This window comes from Acartia tonsa, chromosome 14 (assembly GCF_053477335.1).
Source record: "Acartia tonsa isolate MP-2025a chromosome 14, ASM5347733v1, whole genome shotgun sequence".
In the NCBI taxonomy this organism is placed as follows: domain Eukaryota; kingdom Metazoa; phylum Arthropoda; class Copepoda; order Calanoida; family Acartiidae; genus Acartia; species Acartia tonsa.
Genome location: NC_137273.1, coordinates 18,688,150 through 18,707,641, shown reverse-complemented (window position 1 = coordinate 18,707,641; position 19,492 = coordinate 18,688,150). Strand labels below are relative to the sequence as shown.

Here is a 19,492-nt window from a genome sequence, read left to right as displayed (position 1 = left end):
CGTATTTGCAACTTAACATTTCATGAAGTAAAGAATAGCAATGGTCATTGTAAAGTTTGATCCTTTTAAATATAATCAGATAATTCCAAGGCTTTATAGCATGTTTAAAAATAATTAGAACAATATATAAGAAGCGACAATATATTAGAAACAATTTTTTCCGTTCAATGGTTGTTTTATGAACAAACATATAGCATACCCAGATTATAGAGTAGTTGCGCCACCAAAACTTTTGTATTTTTACCTAGACATGTATAGGAGCCACTGTTCTCTGCTTTGAGATTGAAAAACAGGATACTACTGCTAAAGGGTGTCGATTGGATTTGTACCTCCTAAAGTAGTTAGACATTTGAATGGATAAATATATAGATGGATTCGTAATAGATAAATAGATTAAAGTGTACATAACAGATCTATAGTAACAACTACCTTCCTTCCATTTTCAAAGACATTCTTCGTCTGCATCTAAATTATTTTCTGCTACTTGGCTGTGTTAATATATAAGCGTTACCATTGATGGATTTTTAATGACCCAATAGAAAGGTTGCGCAAGGTGGTTGCGATGGGGAGATACAGTTATTTAACTTTTTCTCCCTCTAGTGTTTTACTCTAATGTGTACGTAATTAGATACATTTTTAAACCCGACAAATTCAGGTAGGTTAATGATAAATAGATATGACACATGGATAGATAGATAGCTAGATAGATAAATAAGTTAATAAATAGGTTCAAATTTTTAACAAAATAAAATGCTAAATAACATTAGATAGATAGATTAGACTGCCTTACAGTATACTGTACAAATCAAATAATCTGAATTTTTAAGCTAATCATAAGAAAAATAACTAACCTCTGTACTAATTAAAGGTTCATAATTTTTAAGCCAATGAATTATTATAAAACAGATAGATACATAAATAGATATAAATAGATTGTTGGATAGATAGATATAAGCATTTATAGATACATAGATAGTTAACAAACCACTTTACCTATTAAAGGTTTAGAGTTTTTAGGCCAATGAATTATTATAGACATGTATAGATTGATAGATAGATAGATGAATTTACAGATAGATAGATAACTAACCTCTGTACTGATTAAAGGTTCATAAATTTTAAGCCAATGAATTGTTATAAAACAGATAGATACATAAATAGATTGATGGGTAGATAGATACATGAATAGATTGATAGAGAGATATATGAATTTACAGATAGATAGATAACAAACCTCTGTACTAATTAAAGGTTCTGAATTTTTAAGCCAATGAATTGTTATAGGCAGATCTCCAGAAGATATTGTACAGGAAACCTAAAAAAAAAAACAAGAATTATGAAAATCATAAATGCGAATAAAAGAAACTAGTAAAAGTGTCTGACTCTGATTATGACGTATAAAAAAATTAGCCAATGAGAGGCCACTACAAATTTTACCATTGGTCAATTACAGTGTATACTGGCCTCTCATTGGCTAATGTTTTTTTACGTCATAATCAGAGTCAGACACTTTTACTAGGTTCCGAATAAAATATCTTTTTATTACTGTGAATCTTCACGATAAAATTTAGAGGATTTTATTATTTAGAGCTAAATTTGAAAGATCCTATCATGAAAAGCAGTAGTCAGGTTTTTCTTTTCCTTTAATATCTCCACTATGGTTTTTTTTATGGAAGTTTCACATAGGCCCCAGATATTATTATGCTATTTTATTTTTAAATCAAAATTTTAGGGCTCCCTCCACTATCAAATATTCTCATATAGTTTTACAGACGTTTTTTCAAGAATAAGAAAATAATAAATGACTAATTTCTTTTTTTGTTGGCCCTGTGAGGCAGAAAAGAAAAGACTTGCAGAAATACCATAACTACAATATAGTTGCGCTACCAACTAAACTTTACCTGTGATCTATCCCCTTCTTTCAAGTTGCCATCAAATGAGAATGGTGATATTACGGGAACACCTTCATGATAAAAACAAATGAACTGAATTTGAATTTCCGATTGTGTACACTCAATATTTACTACTAGCTAAAAAGGCTTCAAACTTCCAAAAAAAAATCTAAATTTGAAAAATTTAAATTTTGAATGTATAATGTATAGATCGTTTATAAATTCAAATTTTGATTTCTTTTTGAAGTTTAAATTTTTTTAGTTAGTAGTAAATATTGAGATAGGATGAGGAAACACCGAGGAAACTGTGTACTTATTCGGAAATTCAAATTCAGCTCATCTAAAAAACAAGGATAATTATGTTTTGTTCAATAGTTGTCGACTATTTGTCTATGAAAATCTATATTACCCCTTTATGCCACGTCATAAGGTATAATATTAGTGTTCATAGTGTTCTTGATAGAACTTTCAGACAAAAGCAAACAATAAACTCATATCCCCCAGAGCCCTAATGATGAACAGGTGGACAAAGTAAGTTACAGATTAGATGTACACAGAGATAAAATACTATAGTATTATAGATGTTCGTTCGTCAGCTTTGAATATGTTTCTACTATTATATGTGTAGAATGTTTATAAAGGTAATAGTAGCTTTCGCAAATTATCGTAAAGTTGAGTAAGATTCCAGTCAAATGCGCTTATTAAGTCTAAATGTTCTTAATATTAAACAAACGCATTAAAAAAAAAAACTGTTTGACCTAATAAGCGCATTTGACTGGAATCTTACTCAACTTTACGATAATTTGCGAAAGCTACTATTATCTTTAAAAACATTCTACACATGTAATAACAGAAACATATTCAAAGCTGACGAACGAACATGTTAGATGAAAGAAGAACTTCTCTTAATTAAAAAAATATCTTACCAATTACTATAAGGTTGACATAAGCAATGGCAAACGCAGTTCCTTCACTGTAACCTCGACATTCATACTCCAATCCATCAGATTTCTCAAGATTTCTAAAATGTAATATTTTTTCATTAGAAATTGTAGTTTTATTCAAAATCTTCTTTCTTTCTAAAATCACATCAAGTTAATGTATCTTAGCCGATTTTTTTTATATTTAATAGAATATGATTTCCAGTTTTAAGTCTTTACGAGGGTCTAGTTTTTTCTTCAATAAAAAGCGTAGGTTTCCACGATATCTAATCTTGCTTCCAATTTTCCATCCATTATTCTATCACTGTTTTTCCACTATTAGGATAAACAAATAATGGCGTCAATGACCTAAAATATTCAAAATATCTTTAAATCTATAAATCTCTTTTATATGTGTGTATATTCCCCCTTTTGCTACTGCTACAAACCATGTAATTTGTTGTTTCAGTAATGTAGTAAATATTTTAAACATAGCAAAGGTAATATATATATCTAAATAGCTGTCAGTCCATCTTTTCATCTGTCCGTTTGTCTTAGACAAAATCATGTGGAAGAAAAACTTATTTTTTGAATACCATTCAATATTTTTCATAGCTTCCCATGACAAACCATAATTAATTCTATAATAACATATTCTTATAATAAAGTGAAAGAATCTCTGTGTGTGTATCATAGGATTGTTCTTCTTTACAGGAAAGCTTCTCATAGGTGATGAGAAGGTTTAGAACTATTTTGGCAGAGGGTACCATCACCCTCCCCATAGAAATCGCCCCTAGAAAGAAATCACCCCACAACTTTTTTTATATGACAACTGAAAAGGAGGGAACTAGACTTATCCCCCCCTCTTAACAGCCCCTAGAGGCCTCTAGGGGCGTAGTCGCTAGTATGTTATACAGAGACCAAAAAAATTTCATAGTGGGAACGTCGTAATTTAATTGTAACTTTGGATAAAAGTTTTATTAATAGGTTGGGCAAAATTGTTGGCAGTAAGGAATCAGTAAATAGTAAGGGGGAATAAAGGGTTGTATATGAATTTTATATTATTTACATTATTATAGCAGGTTGACAAAATTTGATTGTATAGGGGTAGAAAAATTGTAAAAAAGGAAAAATGACGTCCTTTTTTTCATGTATTTTCGTAGCGGGACAAAGTGTCTCAAAAATCAGCCAAGTGACGTCATAAAAATGAGGGAGATGAGAGGAGAAGTGGGAAAGAAACTTCTAAAAAAGAGGTGGATATTCCTTCATTTTATGACGTCACATGGCTGATTTTTGAGAGACTTGTCCCTCTACGTATTTTCCATTGAAATTATCTATTTTCTAATAGTTATAATTGTGATACCATTCACTAAGGACTGAAAAAATCATAATTAACTACTAAAAATCAGTAGCATGCAAAGTGGGTGCTTTACCTCCACAATCCCCTTAAAACGCTGTGCACACCGTTTAATTAATACAATCCCTTAAAATAAATTAATGTAATCAACAATGTTTCATAACATATTTTAGTTGATATTATTCATCATTTCACCCTGAGAATAAGGCAAACTTTTAACATAGAATGGATCGTTGATCAATATCAAAAGCTCTCCGCATGTCAAAAGAATTCATTGGGAAAAGAAATAACTTTCTTAGGGCAAAGCTTTTCCATACTTCTGATAATCTGTTAAAGTGAGTGTTAAAGGTTTCATTTAAGATTATTTGTTTAATAAGGTTCTGATCAATAATGAATTACCATGTATTAGTGGTTAAATATATTTGTGTGTCTGTCCAATACGATCTTTTAAACAGCTAACTAGGGGCTCTCAAAGAAGGGGATGTGGGGAAAGTTGATCCTCCGCTTTCTTTTCTAGTTTTCAATTTTTTTCAAGGAGAATTTCTCTTGGGAAGGTGTAGGTACATTCCTATAGAAATGTTATAAACTTTCCCTGGACCCAAAGTAAGCTTTACTGTCAAGGAGACCCATGTCCAGGGGTTGGCAAAATCTTTAAAAACAGACACAGACAGTTTCTTAATTTACGGGGCTAGAGGACATTATATACTTTTAGGCCAAACAGATACATAAGAGATAATTTTTACAATGTGTAATGTTTAATATAAAAATCCAGATTAGATTAATGAACTCTGGATTAGAATAGTTAAAATAAGTAGTGCAGTAGACTTTATCTAAAATTCACCAATTTTAAATTTGCACTAAAATTGGCAATATAAAAGAAATGTCATTTACATGGATACCTGGATAGGAAAATGAACATTAAAATAATTCTATCCTTAATTTATATTGGTAATGTTTAGATTTGTATATAAGTCTTTTAGGGGGGACTGCCATTTACACATCAAGCAAATTTAAAGTTAATGTGTTTTCGCCACTGCAATAGATGTATTTATGATAAACTGAATTTTTAGTGTATAAATGACAGTAAAATCGATTCTCATGCCATAAATACATCCAACACTGGCAAATATACATCCAATATTTTTATACATATGTCAAAAATACATCCAACACTGGCATTTACACCTTTAGATGTATTTATGGCATAAAAAAAGGAAGAAAACATTTTGCCTAAAATACATCAACTGTAAATTTAATGGATGTGTAAGTGCTATAGCCCCGTCTTTTAGCTTTAAAATAAAATAAAAATTATTTATATAAACAATTTTCATACCAATGAGTCTGGCTCTATTTCGATGGGCCTTGAATTTAAAGGGGGAAAGAGAGGCAGGAAAATAGCCTTAATCCATCCAAAATTGGAGATGAAAAGCCTAAAACTATCCCGGAACCCATGTTAACATGAAGCCTCCTTTAAAGTTAAAACATAATGGAGAGATCTTAACGAACAAACAGGAAAACCTTGCAACTTTATGTAAAAGCATATATTAATGAATATGAAGCCTATGTTAAGATTTAATATATCTTACCTGATAAGCAAAGAACCATTCACAAGGGGAGTCGGTCTTGGACCCTAAAAATCAAAGACTTGAGATTAGGGTTAATCTTATTACTATAATTTAATTTGTGTTAGTTTGAACTTAGCAACGCATTTGAAAAATATACAAACCTTAAGAAATATCCATCTATTTACAAATCAATTATTTCATTAAATCTTTGATCTATTTAGCTTTCTATCAATCCATCTATTAATCCATCTATCAATCCATCTATCAATTCATCTATCATTCCATCTATCAATCCATCTGTCAATTCATCTATCAATCCATCTATCAATCCATCTATCAATCCATCTTTCAATCCATCTATCAATCCATCTATCAATCCATCTATCAATCCATCTATCAATCCATCTATCAATCCATCTATCAATCCATCTATCAATCCATCTATCAATCCATCTATCAATCCATCTATCGATCTGCTTTATTTATCAATATATAGACCTATTTATTAATTTGTATTTCAATCTATTTATCAATCCATCTATAGATCTTTCTATTTATTTATCAATTTATCAATCTATCTATTTATTTATCTGTGTACCTGTATAGCTTCAGTATTGATAAGCCACTCTACTTTATGTATGGGATACCCAGAGATGGGACACAGTAGCAACACATCACGTCCTGAGGTAGATACCATACATTATTATAAACACAGATCAGGTAGCTAATATTTCATATTTAATTTGGTTATCTAATAGCTTTTATAATCACAAAGTATTAGCTGTGAAAAGCCTTGAATATTAAATATTGAAACTAAATAATTATTAATCCTAATTGTAAAAGGTAAGAGGCATGTTGGTTTTAAGATTCTGGTTTTTAAAAGCGAAGCTTTTCTATAATTAGGATAGGCCCGTACGTCCATCCGTCCGTCACAGATGGATAGCTTTTTTTGTTAATTTGAGCATGTTAGAATTGTCTTATCGATTTTAAACTTTGCATGGTGATTCCTTTAGTAGTTAGGTACGATTTAGAAAGCGAAGCAACTCTATAATCATTACAAGAATGTCCGTACGTCCATTTTAAACATGTTGATTTTTTTACTGATCTGATTTTTGGATGTTGATTCCTGGAACAACAAAGTATAATGTCATAAGCGATGCAACTCTATAATCAAGTCCTAAACATGTAAGTATGTCCATAAAAATCATCCTGTATCAAGCAGTTTTTCAACAAATTTACTTACAAATTTGCTTCGTCTCTTATACATTTATATTCTGATTATTCAGTTCTGACACTATATAAGTGTTTATGCCCGTTTGTCCTACCATTTCAGAGCTTCGCTTTCATGGATGTTGTCATCCTCGTTAATATTCATAATTATTTGATTGTGGAATTTGCACAAGAAAATTCAGATGCATATTTTATATCTCATGTTAAAATGTAAGACAACGAATTGAAATAAACAGTAGATTCACAATGTTCATAAGAATCTTCAAGAGTAATTTGGTGTCTTAACACAAAGTACCTCCTTAAGCACAATTAAACTCCTCTTATTTTAAAAAATAAAGTGGATGGGGTAGGTATCAGGACTCAAAAGGAACTTTTTGTGACAGCACCAGAAATTACATACAAACATTGAGAGCTAATCTCCTATTTTATATTTGTGGAGTCTCCTTGGCTGCTTATTTATTATCATAAAGATATGCATTTAAGTTAAGTTTATTTATGCATCTTTGAATCTTGCATTGTGTCATACTGAGTAGGGGGAATTCAAAGAAGATTTTTCTGCATAAATATCACAGTAGTAATTTATCTATAACTATTGCATAATATTGGCATTGCAAAATAAATCTGCTGTAATTTAAAATTTTAGACTGCTTAAACAAATTTATATTGCCCAGATAAAATCTATTTATTTCACATTAGCTTAATTTCAAAGCATTTTTTTATTGTATTTGGTTGTATGGTAAAATTGCGAGCTTTTGAACATTTATTACATTCTATTTACATAAAATATTTTTATGTTTATTAATTATATAATATGTTGCTGCTATTGTATGTTCTCCGAAAGACTACAGAAATTATATAAGACTTTAGTAGATTCTGATTTAATATCATATCAACTACCAAAAAGAAAATAGATATAATTTACTTAGATTGAAAAATTTGATTCAATTGGTAATTACATGTAAAAATACACAGATTTTAAAACAATATAAAAAATAAGAATAATGTCTATATTAAAAAAATATTAAAAATTGAAAAAAAAAATACATGAAAAATTATAGATTGTTAAAAGCGAAGCTTTTCTATAATTAGGGTCCGTCCGTCCGTCCGTCCGTCCGTAACGGATAGTTTTTTTCGTTAATTTAGGCATGTTAGAATTGTCCTATCGATTTAAAATTTTGCATGGAGTTTTCTTTAGTAGTTATAATATTATAAGCGAAGCAACTCTATAATCAAGTCCTAAATATGTAAGTATGTCCATAAACATTATCCTGTATAAAGCAGTCTTTCAACAAATTTACTTACAATTTTGCTTCGACTCTTATATATTAATATTCTGATTATTCAGTTCTGACACTATATAAGAGTTCATGTCCGTTTGTCCTACTGTTTCAGTGCTTCGCTTTTATGGATGTTGTCATCCTTGTTTCAATTATATGATTTATATTTATAAAATTTACAATTGCTTGCAGGATTATTAAATATTGTTACAATTACAGCAATTAAAAAAAATGATAAAAGAAAGATATACATATAATCTAAACAAATTGTTAGATAAGTAATGTGCTAAATATGGATAGATAGATAATATAAGGTAATGGTTACCCTGTAAGAGTATATAAATGAGTGATGTATGAATGTATGTATGTATGCATAAAAGCTCTTGGTGTTTGTTCAACTATACAAGGTAGATATAAGTATTAAGTAAACATGTTAGATAAAGGTTCTTAATTACCCTGGATGGGTAAAATAGTTGTATCTGACTTTTTAAAGTTATGCACATTATCTCATTGTTAATTTGATATTATGGAAGTGGCAGGGTAGGGGGAGAAACTCACTCAAAACTCAGCCACGTAATGAGGGAATATCCATCTTTTTTTAGGGGTTTTCTTTCCCACTTCTTCTCTCATCTCCCTCATTTTTATGATGTCACATGTCTGATTTTTGAGTGACTTTTCCCCCCTCCAGTGGCAGGTTAAGGTCCAGAGGACCAAACATGTAGTCATTCTAGATATGTTAAATGTTGTACCTACCAGATATAAGAAGAGGGAAAATACTTAAGCCAACAAACAGGCTCAGAAATTCCGAATGCAAGTTAAGGCTTTGGTCAAAAAAAGTGGTAGAGGAAAACAAAATTTCAGAAACATTATGACTTCAGCTCTATGCCTTTCCATAAACAAGATAGTTTTTATCAATTTGGAATGAACACCTAAGTCCCACTGCCTACAAGCTTGGAATATAATGTATGTAAATGCAGAAAACACAAGAACTACTGCTGCCACAATTTCCCAAATTTAAAGTATACCCCTAGTCTTATTTTATTTTCAACTTACTTACTTTGGCAAGGTTAAAAAGGTTTTATTGATTAATAGGTAAGTGGCCCAGAGGAGTTAGTTCTTTAAACAGTCTTTGGATTGATTTAAGTTTAAGAAGTTGTTATCAGTTGTCTTTTAAAATAAGGATTGGTTCTACAGTTCTATTTCATGGTGGGGAGTACTTCAAGGTATATTTACTAGGGTTCTTTGGTTTTTGAATGAAGGTGTATTGAATAGGATTTTGTAGTTTTTTAGCATACTACTAGCAGCTGCGCTCTTTGCATCTAGGGGTTCTGTATTCAAAGGCATAGGAAAAAGGCAGAAAAATCACTTAAAACCATCCCAAGACCAATGTGAAGCTTTACTAAAATGGAGAACTCAATCAGTTCTGTAGTTATTAATGTCTTAGGCTACATACAAAAAACCCTAAATACATTTATATAATAGAAGAATATCATACAAGAACTTAAGAAGTATAGATATTATTGCTATTGGCTTTAAATTTACATGGTTGATTCAACTTAGATTTATAATGTAGGGTTGTTGCAGCTCGGCTTGTAGTTGTAGTAGATTAAGCATTGAAGATTGTTAAATTGGGTTAATAAGTTAGCAAGACAAAGGGTCTAGGAAATCAGCCATGTGATGTCATAAAAATGAGGAAGATGAGAAGATAAGTGGGAAAGAAAACCCTAAAAGGGAGATAGATAATCACTCATTTTTATTATGTCAAATGGCAAAATTTTTTAGACAACTTTTCCCCCTACTTAATAAGAATAATATTCTGTACTTTGTCCATGATTTTAATACATATAAAAAAGTAGATATACATCAATGAGCCAGTACAAAATGGCACCAAAAAATGACGTCATACAATAAAATAACCAATGAGAGGCGAGTATATATATTTTACCATTGGTCAATTACAATGTATACTGGCCTCTCAATGGACAACTTTATTGTATGATGTCATTTTTTAGTGCCATTTTGCACTGTCTCTACATTAATTAGCAATTTACAATTGAATCGACAAATTTACTTCCCCCTTGTTCCTCTTAGTATTATATCCGTATTGAAAATATGTCTCTTATCATTATAGCTTCAAAACAGATTAATATATGCTGGATTCCAACTGGTTCTAAGCCATACTTAAAAATCATGTATACGTGGAAAATACAATGCAAGGAATAACTATTTTTTGTATAAATTGGTTCAGAATACGTGGAATTTGTAAAACATTTTAGAATACCCAATAAAAAAGGTTCTCCAAGCGGGCTAATATACCCCATCCCCCCCCTATTGAATTTTCCCCATTTAGTCCCCTAACCATAGAGGAACATATTGACCAATATCTAAGGACTGTATTAGCAACCTCCATCACAATATCCACATATTCTATATCCATTTCTGTATAACCCTAGTGTAACATTCACACATATTGTTCTGTTCTACTCTACCTGCCAATCCAGTTTGATTGATGCTCCCCCGGGACTCAGGTGGCCCTGAAAAAAAAGTTATAATTCTGGAGGTGCTTTAAGGTTAAAGAGCAGTGATATCATTTGTTTACAGTACATTATTACACAGTAATAGTTAATAAAAATGATTTTTTTTTGTGTAAAAATAATATCTATTATTGTAATAATTTTCAGAAAGATCAGACCATAATAAAAAAAACTAAAGGAAAAGCAAGGATAGGCCTCCAGGTTCCGGAGCTCCAGGCTTCCAGGTTGTCTCTGTATAAGTAAAAATAAATTTTTTTAAAAGAGTTAGAGGTCAACTTATAAAACAAAATATGCATCTTTTTGAATGTTATTCATAATTTTTTTTTCATTTTTACCCGTACAGAGACCACCTGGAGGCCTATCCAAAAAGTCTTAAAGTTGCGGGTATTTCATCATATAAGAATGCTTTTATCTTTAATAACCTATCCAGTCCAAAGATAAATCCTATACACCAGGTTTACACAAATTTGTCAAAATTCCCCCCCCCCCCCTTATTTTCCTAACCCTGATCTTGGCTGAATTCCATCATAAAATGGATTTAATTGTTTATTTTCAAAACTTACCAAAAACATTAACTCTTGCAGAATACTGGACTGTGCCAACTGAGTTCCTAGCTGTGCAACTAGATAAATAGATAAACAGATGAATAAATTGATGGATAGATAGATAGGCTGTTGATTAACGCATACATAGATGGATAGATAGACAAATAGACAAACAGATAAAGAGCATGGAAAAACCAACTACTATATAATGTATACACTGTACTATTCACAATTTTAAGGTACTGATGGACATTCATATATATAATACATAAATAGATAGATAGATAGATAACATAAAGATAAAGAGCATCGATAAACCAACTACTATGTAATGTATACACTGTACTATTCACAATTTAAAAAAAACTGATGGACATTCATATAAATAATACATAAATAGATAGATAGACATATAGACATACATATAAAGAGCATGGAAAAACAAACTCTTATGTAATGTATACACTGTACTATTCATCATTTTGAGTAATTATCCCAGAAACATGCACTTATGTTTCCATAGGAAGAAAGGGATAGTCACATTCATTGGCCATTTAATTTCACATTTTTTTATGTTTAAGATACAAGTGTCAAATGGCAATCGCCCCCCTTTGTAAGTACATTTATATTTTTCTTTTTCAAATTAAGGTGGTTAAATGTTTCTATTTATCAGGTAATTTTTCTATGGTTTTGGGAGGGTGGGGTGTCCTCCCCCCCCCCCCCCCCAATATAGTTATAAACCGTCCCTGGAGCTATTGGCAGTACAGATAGATAGACAAACATCCTGTTACTTTTATATACAGATTAAATATTATTTTCCCCCTTATTCCTAGTTTTGACACATTTGTTTCTTTTGCTTTTTGCATATAATGGTCAGCTTAGGGATATCTTTTAGACGCAAGTAAAACATTTTTTTTTATAAATAATGAGTTTCATGATTCCATTACTTTTTTTTATAGTTAGACTTGAAAAAATCAAAGGATATTCAGTATAAAGTTAATAAATACATTTCAAAAAACGAAAATTAACAATTAAAAAGTAGTATCAGTTTCAATTAAATCTTTTAAGAAACAAAACTTTTTAGATTATAGTCAAAAGTATAATGAACCAATAATATTATGCCCACTCGTTATTTTAATCATCAATTTATATAGCAAATATATTAATATATAGATTTATAAAATACAGTTTATTAACAGACAAGCAAACAATGGTTATAGTCCCTTTCGTGACAACGCCTCTTAACGGGCGATTCGTGGTATTTTTACGGTAGATTTTCTTTTATTTCTAGCTCCTACCGGGGGCTCTAGCCCTGCGGGGCAATCACTTAACCTAAATAAAATAACCTATCAAAAGTTACTGTGAAAATACGACGAAACGCCCCTTAAGAGGCGTTGCCACGAAAGGGACTATACCCCAGACTATTGTTGAAGAAATGATTTTAAAAATTTCACCTGTAATAGCCGCCATGTTTGGAAGAAAGGCGGGAAATATTAAAATGGCTGACAACAATCCCGTCTCCACGCAGAAACTGACCAATCATGACCCTGGATACGTAGATAGATTAATAGACAGATAATTAGACAGAGAGCTATAGATAGCTAGATTAAGATATAGGTAGAAAGAATAATACAGACAGATAGATATATGTAAAGAAATAAATAACAAAATATAATAGCCGCCATGTATGGAAGAAAGGCGGGAAATATTGAAATGGCTGACAACAATCCCGTCTTCCGTAGAAACTGACCAATCATGACCCTGGATAGGTAGATAGGTAGATATATAGAAAGATTTATAGATAGATAAATAAAAATGGCTGGCATTTATCCCGTCTCCACATAGAAATTGACTCATCATGACCCTTGATAGGTAGATATATAGAAAGATTGATAGATAGATAAAAAAACAAAATGGCTGACAACTACCCCGTCTCCACGCAGAAACTGAAAAATCATAACCCTGAATAGGTAGCTAGTTATATAGAAAGATTGATAGATAGATAGTAACAAAATGGCTGACAACCACCCCATCTCCATGCAGAAACTGACCATTTATGACCCTGCATAGGTAGATATATAGAAAGATTGATTGATAGATAAAAAACAAATGGCTGACAACTACCCCATCTCCACGCAGAAACTGACCAATCATGACCCTGGATAGGTACATATATAGATAGATTGATAGATAGATAAACAACAAAATGGCTGACAACTATCCCATCTCCTGACCAATCATGAACCTAGACAGATAGATAGACTACTATATTGATGGATGGACAGATAGATAAATCTTACTTGTCCATAGGAAAAGCTTCTTGAGATAGGACAGTCTCTCTATGACTAACTGTGCCCGCAGGGTTAATAGGAACATTGTCTACACTCCAACTGACCGAAGGTGGGGGGCTACCACTGACCAAACAACTAAAAACATCAATAATCCTATCATATAAAGTATTATGTGTTTTTTTTTGTCTGTAGCGGAGGATCTCGCTAACCCTTGAACCTATTTGGTTCTCCTTTATAATGTAGCTTTTCAATGGTCCTAGGAAGGTTTAAAACTATTTACTTTTTCTTTAAAACTAAAATTGAAAAGGAGGGTTGGCTTCCCCTCCCTCAAGTGCCAAGAGGCCTCTGGGGGGCGTAGCTGCTAGTAATGTTAAAAAGTAGTGTGACAAATACAATAAAAATTTGAAAAAAATTAAAATCCGTATTTAAAAATAACAGGGTGTGCGTCTTTCTGTCTGTGTAGATCAAATAATCTCGCTTAACACTAACCGATATGGTTCTTCTCATGTGTCTTTACCTTAGAGATAAAGAAGGACCCTCGACCATTGTCTTCTTGTCAAATGTGGATTTAAACTCGGGCGGTAGAGAACCTGCAAAAAAACAAGGACAATTATTACTTTAAGTAGCGCAGCTATAAACAAGCTTTAAATACTTAAAGACAGTAGAGTCATATACAGTAAACAATTATCTTAAATCTTATGATGTGTTAATAAATTGAAAGCCAAGTCTTTTTTTGAACTATGGTATTGGGTCTCGTAAATAGGTCAGTTACCGAGATTTTATTGGACAAATTATACATAATTCTACTTTGTATTCTAGATACAAAATTATCTTTTAATATTTTATTTTGAGATGCTTATGCAACTATTTTTTGGGAGATGGATATAAATAGCGTTGGCAATCGGCCCAAAAATCCAACCAAAAATAGGGATTAATCTGTGGATTGCAGAATCTTGTGTTTTTTTGCGGATTTTTGGATTGTGGATAGCGGATTCTAGCAATATTTTTAAAGGTCTCTTTATAAATAAAAAAATTTTTGTAGCCCATACAGCGGACATATTTTAACCTTTAGATAACCCAAACTAACCTAAAATAAGCATAAAAAGCTATACTGTGAAATAAAAAATTAATGCTACCCACCTTTTTACTTCATGTAGTTATTTTAAATAAATTTTTTTTAAGTGCTACAAAAGTCATAAAAATTAACAATCCGAATCCGCAATTTAAATTACGGATTCGGATTCTGGGTCCAAAACTTGGGCAGATTTCGGATTCGGATTGCCAACCCTTGATATAACAATAAAAAATTAATAATTCAACTGAAATTATTATTTTTTGTATTATAGCACAAGTAAAAAATTTTTTGAGGTTCGAAATGACCTAATAACATAATAATAACACTTTTTGTTTGAAAGCTCTAAAGTTTTTCTTATGGTGCAAAATCCCCGTTCTTGTGAGGCATAACTTTCTTAATATATTAATATCATTTTTTGCATCATATGAGATGCATTATTAAACAAATAAGCCAGAATTATGTAAAGTCTATCTATCTATCTATCCTTCAATCCATCTATCGTTCTAGCTAACTATATATTTATTTTCTGTTTTATGGCTTTATGCAACTTTAAATTATGACCTTTCTACCTATCTAATCTATTAGAGTAAAACAATAGAGGGGGAGAATTAAATAACTGTATCTCCCCACTCCGAGGACCCTGTCCCGACTTTTGATTGGGTCTTTGAAAATCAACCAATAGCGTCGGGAATATTAACACAGCCAAGTTGCTACAAATGAAAAGTAAGTAATCCGCTAGCAGACAAAAAAGGATTCAACAAGAGGATATAGGTTGTAAGTTTATACATTTGTATTTATAGATTTAGTTACATATATATTTTTATACTGAATTGTGATTTAACAATAAGTTCAGCTTTAACATATCCATCTATCTATCTTAAAAATGGATGCAATATTAAACAAACATATCTATCCATCCATCATTATGCAATAGTAGACAAACATGCCTAAAATTATTATTCCTTTTGCATAAACGATAAGATTATCTATCTATCTATCTATCTATCTATCTATCTATCTATCTATCTATCTATCTATCTATCTATCTATCTATCTATCTATCTATCTATCTATCTATCTATCTATCTATCTATCTATCTATCTATCTATCTATCTATCTATCTATCTATCTATCTATCTATCTGTCTCTTATGTTAAAATTAATTTAAAAATTCCAAGCTAGAAGGTTTGGTTTCGGTGGCGGGATGTCTGATAGGTTATTTACATCATTAGAATGGAGTGATATAGCAGTTATTTATAGCATCGTAAAGACAGCTTTCCGCAGATATTGAATTTTTTTGACTAAAATAAAAAATGGGGGGGGGGGTCTTCACCCCCTTCCCCCCCACAAAAAAATTTCGTTACCCCCCCCCCCCCCCAATTTTTCTTAAAATTTAAAACAAGAAATTGGGTTATCAAAGTGCCTCTAGGGGCGTAGCCGCTAGTTATATATATTTCATTTCAGTAAATGATATTTTAGATCGATAAAAATATGAATTTATATAAAATCGCTGTATACTATTGAAAGGTATATAAATTGATATTCAGCAAAGTTGGAAACAATTCGGGGCGTGGCATTTCAACAGCATATTAATATCCAGATTAAAATGTGTGTGTCGTTATTTCGATTATATGTCAGCCAAGGCCACTTTATTTATTGCCATATAGTTGATATCAATAATACAAAATGACATATCGATGTTATGTCATCTATAAAATCAGTTCTAAAAGGGAGTTCATTTCAGTGCCATTTTAATACATACATTTAAAATAATATTATTATCTTATTCTGTTGACTTTCGAAATGGAGATTCCTAATTTAAGTTTAGGCATAAAGTGAAGCATCTCTATAAGGAGGACTAAAAATGTAAGAACGATTAAATTAAACATTCTGTTTTTAAATAATTATGATATACATAATTTATTTTGGCAAAACCTATATATGATGATTTGCCCTTTGACTGATTGTTGATGTTCGTTTGTCGATTTATTTATATCAAAGCTTTTATTCATGTAGTCATCCTTGTTTTGGTTGAACTACTGCCACGCCAAATTGATTTAGACTATCCGACACATAGCACCTTTTAAAAGCAATATAATATACAATACATTTTGGAGGATAGATAAATATATTTATATGTAGATAGCATTAGACAATTATATATTGGAAAAAATAAAATATATTGTAATTAAACCTGTAGGGGCGGAGCCTCTAGTTTAATATAATTATCTGGACATTATTAAAAGTATAAAGATATAATTAGATAGATAAATGGATGGATATACAGATAAACATATATGGATAGACAAAAAGGAAGGGTTCTTAACAATAGATGACTAAATGAACACTGAGCAGTTACATTTTCTTTCCCATTTACAATTAGTTGCATTAGAAAAATTTAATAGTTATTTCTCGCATCGTATTATAAACGGCTTTTCGCGGATATAGAATGTGCGATTATAAGATTAAAACCAGTTTTTTACCCGAGGTGCCGAAGGCACGGGCTAAAAAACTGGTTTTAATCTTATGATTGTACATTTTTATAATCGTAGAAAGCTGGATATAATACGATGCTAGACATAGTTTTTTCGTATTGATGAGAACCGGTTCCTATCCACCGGATTCGAATGAATACGAGAAAACAATTTTAAAAACGTTTTTAACCATTTAAATAAGACAATTTTTGTATTATCCATCTAAGTTGAAACTAGCATGCAGTAATTGTAGTCATGATAGTTATACAATATCCATAAACAAAACTGTTATTTTTATATAGCTTAAAACTCTCCCAAATTATATTTCTTTAGCATTCAATTTCTTTATAATTTGGTTAGATAAATGATTTTATTAAATTATTAATATTCATATCGATATTATGTAAGCATAATTACTTTGGATAACTCCATTTGGTCGACATGAAATACTATTATCAGTTTTTGTAATAACACGTTATCAATCACCACTTTTATATCCTAAAAGTCGTTGTAATCCATTAAAATTGCAATGGCAAAAAGCTATCAATTTTCACAGTGATTTTTTGTGAACACAATGATTGTAGGCTAACAGGGAAGTTGTATCAGGGATGTAAAGGGATAAGACAATGGTCGATAAAGTGATGTACATACCCATTAATATTACACAAAATTACCCCTACTTAAGATTATAATTAGTTGTTAAGCCGTTTGGACACTTAATTAACCAACCAATAAAAATTCACCAAAACTCCCCAACGTTGCTGAGGAAATGAAGAAAAAAACGTTATTACAAAACTTTGGGGACTAGTGTAATAAACAGCCCAATGTCCCCTCCCTCCCTAAAGGTTGTATGCATAAGTAGACTTGAAACTAAATTTGATATTATAAACTTTCAAACAAAGAGATACACACCTTCAAATTATATACTTTAACCAGGGTCTAAAGGGATAAGACAATGGTCAACTACAAACCTATCAAAACTCAATTAAAGTACCCAAAGTTTTTGAGTCAACGAATAAAACTTTGAGTACCAATACAATTTACAGTTTAATGTTCGCTCCCTCCCTGAATCTAACAAGACTGACAAAATCCACGAAAGTGAAACTTAACAAATTATACAATCGATCAAACGAACAAATAAAGTTTTATATATTAAAGAAGAAGCTTAATTTCATTTAGAAGTCGTACATTACCTATGTCATATATTAATAAGGTTTTTTTTGTCTATCCTTAAAGATCTCAAAACCCTTTAAACCCCATTAGCAGTTAAGAAGATAATATTTTCATATTATCTGAACCAAATCTTAATGAATGATGTGCATGGAGTATATGGTTAAAATTGTTTCAGACAATCAACCCTTTGATTGAACTTTTTTTCTGAAGATCCTAACTTTGCATTAATCCCGGGTAGATCTTTATCTAAATTAATTTCTATAAAAAGATAATCTTTATATAATAAAAATATAAATAATCTTAAATTGCTAGAAGCATATGTTTTGCAATATTTGTTTTGCATTAGGTTTCATAATTTTTGGCATGTTTCTGTTTTTTTTTGCAATGATATAGATAGATACTCAGATTTATAGATTGATAGAAAGACAAGAAAATTAAGGTAGGGGGACAAAGTGTTTAAAAAATCATCCATGTGACGTCATAAAAATGAGTGATTATCCATCTCTTTTATAGAGGTTTTCTTTCCAACTTATCCTCTCATCTCCCTCATTTTTATGACGTCACATGGCTGATTTTTGAGACACTTTGTCATACAAATTAAGATAGATAGACAGATAGATTAAACAATTAAGATAAGATAAGATAAGATTTATTTTCCTCATAGGTACAACATATTTTTTATTTGATATATGGCAATTTAAAGGTTACTATGCTTTGATTGGTTTGGGTCTTCTGGTTAGGTTCTATTGGTTTCAAGTTTGGACGAAGAATAGTATAACCAATTGCAAAATAACAGTTATTTAGGTACCTAGCATGGAATTGGCCGAACTTCATCTCCACCTAGTTACCAAGCCAAGTTCATATAGGATATAAATATCATTTTACAAGAAAAATTCCATGCAACATTGTACCAGATAGTTGGCATAACCCTTTAAGGGTTGTGGAGCCACTGGTGTACTTTGACCCTTGCCAAGCCGATACAATGTTATATGTGTAAATACAAATCTTAACAATAAATAAATACGATATCTTGCTGCGTGATTCAGACATCCTCCTACTATTGGTTGCAACTCCTCCAAGCATAAGTTCGAAACAATTAGGGAACCGAAGCATTCGTGAGAAGTTGCTATTCCCGTTGTGCTCCCTTGGCAACCCTGT

At 31.1% G+C, this 19,492-nt stretch overlaps 1 protein-coding gene across 1 annotated transcript in view; it reads right to left on the bottom strand.

The window, feature by feature from the left end:
* The window catches only part of LOC145305349 (cell adhesion molecule Dscam1-like), a 170,263-nt gene that overhangs the window by 73,257 nt on the left and 77,514 nt on the right, over positions 1–19,492 (bottom strand). The window contains exons 20-30 of the mRNA XM_080146966.1: positions 14,129–14,201; positions 13,621–13,746; positions 12,775–12,867; positions 11,339–11,397; positions 10,731–10,775; positions 6,333–6,415; positions 5,756–5,799; positions 2,819–2,913; positions 1,902–1,963; positions 1,235–1,315; positions 245–332 (exon numbers count right to left, since the gene is read on the bottom strand). Coding sequence (XP_080003092.1) covers positions 245–332; positions 1,235–1,315; positions 1,902–1,963; positions 2,819–2,913; positions 5,756–5,799; positions 6,333–6,415; positions 10,731–10,775; positions 11,339–11,397; positions 12,775–12,867; positions 13,621–13,746; positions 14,129–14,201 — 849 coding nt within the window. The remainder of the gene's footprint in view (positions 1–244; positions 333–1,234; positions 1,316–1,901; positions 1,964–2,818; positions 2,914–5,755; positions 5,800–6,332; positions 6,416–10,730; positions 10,776–11,338; positions 11,398–12,774; positions 12,868–13,620; positions 13,747–14,128; positions 14,202–19,492) is intronic.